General features: G+C 41.7%; 1 protein-coding gene across 1 annotated transcript; it reads left to right on the top strand.

Annotated features, from left to right (window-relative positions):
* Nucleotides 1-267: 267 nt before the first annotated feature.
* LOC139850161 (uncharacterized) lies at nucleotides 268-3,705 on the top strand. Its single transcript, XM_071839749.1, has 5 exons — nucleotides 268-1,208; nucleotides 1,263-1,749; nucleotides 1,909-2,033; nucleotides 2,151-2,546; nucleotides 3,600-3,705. The coding sequence occupies exons 1-5, from the start codon at nucleotides 268-270 to the stop codon at nucleotides 3,703-3,705; spliced, it is 2,055 nt and encodes a 684-aa protein (XP_071695850.1).
* The last annotated feature ends 254 nt before the right edge of the window (nucleotides 3,706-3,959 follow it).

The following is a 3,959-nucleotide window of genomic DNA, read 5'->3' on the forward strand; positions in this document are numbered from 1 at the left end:
CATACATCTATTTTTATTTATTTCCTGTGTTTAATATTATAATTAACAATAAGTACTTATTTCATCATAATCATATTTTTCTTATTTTTAGATTGTACTTGGTCATCTTTTGGTGTATAAGTTAATATAGATCGTACGCATACCTATGGTCACTTAAGGTCATGTCCTCCTAGTTTAGGGGTGGGTAGGCCCAGACGGGTTAGAGGCAGTAGTGGGGTAGCCACCCTTGGTAGGATTAGAGTGGGTAGTTGGAATATAGGAACCTTGATGGGCAAGAGGATTGAGCTCGTGGATACCTTCCTTAAGAGTAATGTGGACATAGGGTGTGTTCAAGAGACTAGATGGAAGGGTGAAGGGGTGGTAGATATTAAGGACTATAGGTTGTGGTACTCGGGTTCTAGGATAGCACGGAACGGGGTAGGTATCTTTTTGGGAAATCTACATAAGGATAACGTTGTTGACGTGGGTAGGTTTAGCAATAGGATTATGTCGGTTAGTCTAATTATTAAGGAGGAGACTTTCATAGTCATTAGCGCATACGCACCTCATGCGGGTTTAAGTGATGCAGAAAAGAAGAGTTTTTGGGAATTGTTAGATGAGGTAGTGAGGGGGTGCCCAGCGGATCATGGACTGATTTTAGGGGGTGATCTGAATGGACACATAAGAGCGGAGGCAGAAGGTTACGAGGGAGTCCATGGAGGCTTTGGGTTTGGTCCTAGAAACGAAGAAGGGCGCTCAATTCTTGAGTTTGCCATTGCCCACGAGTTGGTTGTAGCAAACTCTTTCTTCAGGAAGAGGGATGCTCAGTTATCCACTTTTCATAGCGGGGGTCGTCGCACACAGATTGACTTTTTTCTCCTTCGTAAAGGGGAACTTAAGACATGTAGGGACTGTAAGGTCCTTCCGGCCTTGACGTGCTCCTCCCAGCATGGATTGTTGGTCATGGACCTAGTCACCCGGGGAAGAGTTGGCAGAAGGGCCTGGGTTGTGCAACATAGAATCCTTTGGAAGAATCTACATGGAGCGAAGGCAGAGACTTTTAGAGCGACCGTGACTGATAGATTGAGTGTAGAAGGGGATAACGTAGTCCCTACTGACGTAGACCAGATATGGAACCGCATGGCGTCCACTATTAGGGAGGTGGCAAAAGAAGCTTTAGGGGTGGCATTAGGGACGTCGAGAGCCCATAAGAGTAGTAGAGAGTCATGGTGGCTTAGTGACGATGTCCAAACGAAAGTCACGTTAAAGTAGACGAGGTTTAGGGAGCTCATTACTTTTGGGGAAGGGACACCTGCAGAGAGAACTAGGATAGAAGAAAGATATAAAGAAGCTAAAAGAGAAGCAAAGAAGGCCGTAGCAATTGCAAAAGACAAAGCTTATGAAGATTTATATAGGAAACTAGACTCTAAAGAGGGAGCCAATGACATATATAGAATAGCTAAATCTAGGGAGCGAAAAGGTAGGGACTTAGTTAACATCAAATATATCAAGGATGAAGCAGGTCAAAGTATAGTAAGAGAAGACCTTATTAGGAAAACATGGAAAGAGTATTTTGCATCCCTCTTCGGTAGGGAAAGAACGGAGCGGAACATGGAACTCCACGAGGTTCAGGAATATCAAAACAACTGTTTCTATACGAGGATTAACCAGGAGGAAGTTAGATCGGCCCTACGAAAGATGGGGAGAAACAAAGAAGTAGGACCAGACCAAATTCCGATTGAGGCGTGGAGGTGCCTAGGAGGAGATGGGGTTAGATGGTTGACAAACCTTTTTAACACGACGTTTAGAAGCGCAAAGATGCCTATGGAATGGAGACTCAGTGAGGTTATTCCCATTTACAAGAACAAGGGAGATGCGCAAATATGTAGTAATTACAGAGGCATAAAGTTACTTAGTCATACTATAAAGCTTTGGGAGAGGGTGATTGAGACGAGGATACGATGCGAGACAATGGTTTCAGAGAACCAATTCGGTTTCATGCCAGGATGCTCGTCGATGGAGGCGATTCACATCGTTAGAAGCCTTATGGAGAAGTATAGGGAAAAACAAAAGAACCTACACATGGCGTTCTTAGACTTGGAAAAGGCCTATGACTGTGTCCCGCGCGAGCTAATTTAGGAGACTCTTAATGTTACGGGCTTCCCAAGTAGATATATAAGAACCATTAGAGATATGTATGAGGGGGCGAAGACTCGGGTACGTACGACGGTAGGAAACACAGAGTTTTTCCCGGTAGAGGTAGGTTTACATCAAGGATTGGCCCTTAGCCCATATCTTTTCACTTTGATCTTAGACGAACTAACTCACGGGATACAAGATAACATCCCATGGTGCCTAATATTCGCCGACGATATTGTATTAGTTTCAGATTCCCAGGATGAGCTTAACAGAAGACTAGAGCAATGGAGGATGGCCCTAGAATCAAAGGGCCTACAGATTAGCAGACTTAAATCGGAGTACCTTAGATGTGATTTTAAGATGAACGAAGAGGAACAAGAGGATATAGTGGATGCCCAAATTAGGGATCAGATTTTACCTCCACAAGAGTCCTTTAGATATTTAGGCTCGATGCTTCACAAATCAGGAAGGATAGATGAGGACGTGACGCATCGTATACGAGTAGGATGGTTAAAGTAGAGGGCAGTGAAAGGGGTGTTGTGTGACAAGAAGGTACCCTTTAAATTGAAAGGGAAATTCTTCAAGGAGGCAATTAGACCAGCCATGTTGTACGGCTCAGAGTGCTGGCCAATGACGAAAGCCCAAGAGAGGAGGATGGAGGTGGCAGAAATGAGGATGCTTAGGTGGACGTATGGTAAGACCATGCTAGATATGATACCAAATGAATTTGTTAGGGAGAACTTGAAAGTTGGGAACATAACCAACAAGCTGAGGGAAGGTCGACTTAGATGGTTTGGGCATGTTATGAGGCGCCCACTTTTAGCCCCTGTTAGGAGAGTCGAGACTCTCGTTGTTGGGGGCGTAAGGAGAAGGGGTAGACCCAAACGTAAATTGGAGGATAGATTGAAGCTCGACATGAAAGAGCTTCTACTGACGGAGGACATGACTTCTGATAGGAGTTTGTGGAGGAGTAGAATTAGTATAATTGAGTAATTTGTATTTTTTTTAATGTGTTGTATATAATTTTTTTACCACCACTTATATAATTATATCGATATATTATATAGCTTCAATATATATTATGTATAAGTGTATATGCCTCTGTATCTATATGTTTTTATTCAGGTTATAAATAGGTTCTGTGTATATGTTTGTATCTGTTTATGTATGAATGTATGTATCTAAGTGCATGTATCTAAGTTTATATATGTATGCTTGTACCTGTACCTAGGTATATATACCTATGAATGGCTCTATATGTATACATGTTTAGGTATAGTTATTTATACATGCTTATGTGTGGGTGGGAATATGGGTTGCGTGGCTGTGTATTTTGATTGTTTGCATGTCTACTTGGATTTACATATTTTTGCACATTATATTATCCATGTTTTTTGTCCTACTGTTGTGCATGACTGCTATATGTGTTTTCTTTTATGGATACTTTGTATGGCTGCTATTTCTACACATAACTCTTACAGGTACGTATGCCCGCACTATTCCGTTTGGAGGAGCATTCATGGCCGGAGGTCCTTTAGAAAGCAATCTCTTGGCTCTTCGAGAAGAGGGAGGGACGATCTTATCTAGCCACGGGTTCTATACCCGCGGGTGGATTAGGGACTTTCTTCTAATCTAGGGTTCGAGGAATGATTGTCTACACCCCACTTCCCCTATACCCTACATTCGGGGGATTGGGTATTGTTGTTGTTGTTGTACTATTATTATGATTAGGATTATTATTATTATCAAAATAACACAAACTATTATTATTATTATTAATATTAGTATTAGCATCATTATGTACTTATTAGTATTATTAGAATCATTATTAACATATGTAT

The sequence above is a fragment of the Rutidosis leptorrhynchoides genome, chromosome 5 (genome assembly GCF_046630445.1).
Source record: "Rutidosis leptorrhynchoides isolate AG116_Rl617_1_P2 chromosome 5, CSIRO_AGI_Rlap_v1, whole genome shotgun sequence".
Classification (NCBI taxonomy): domain Eukaryota; kingdom Viridiplantae; phylum Streptophyta; class Magnoliopsida; order Asterales; family Asteraceae; genus Rutidosis; species Rutidosis leptorrhynchoides.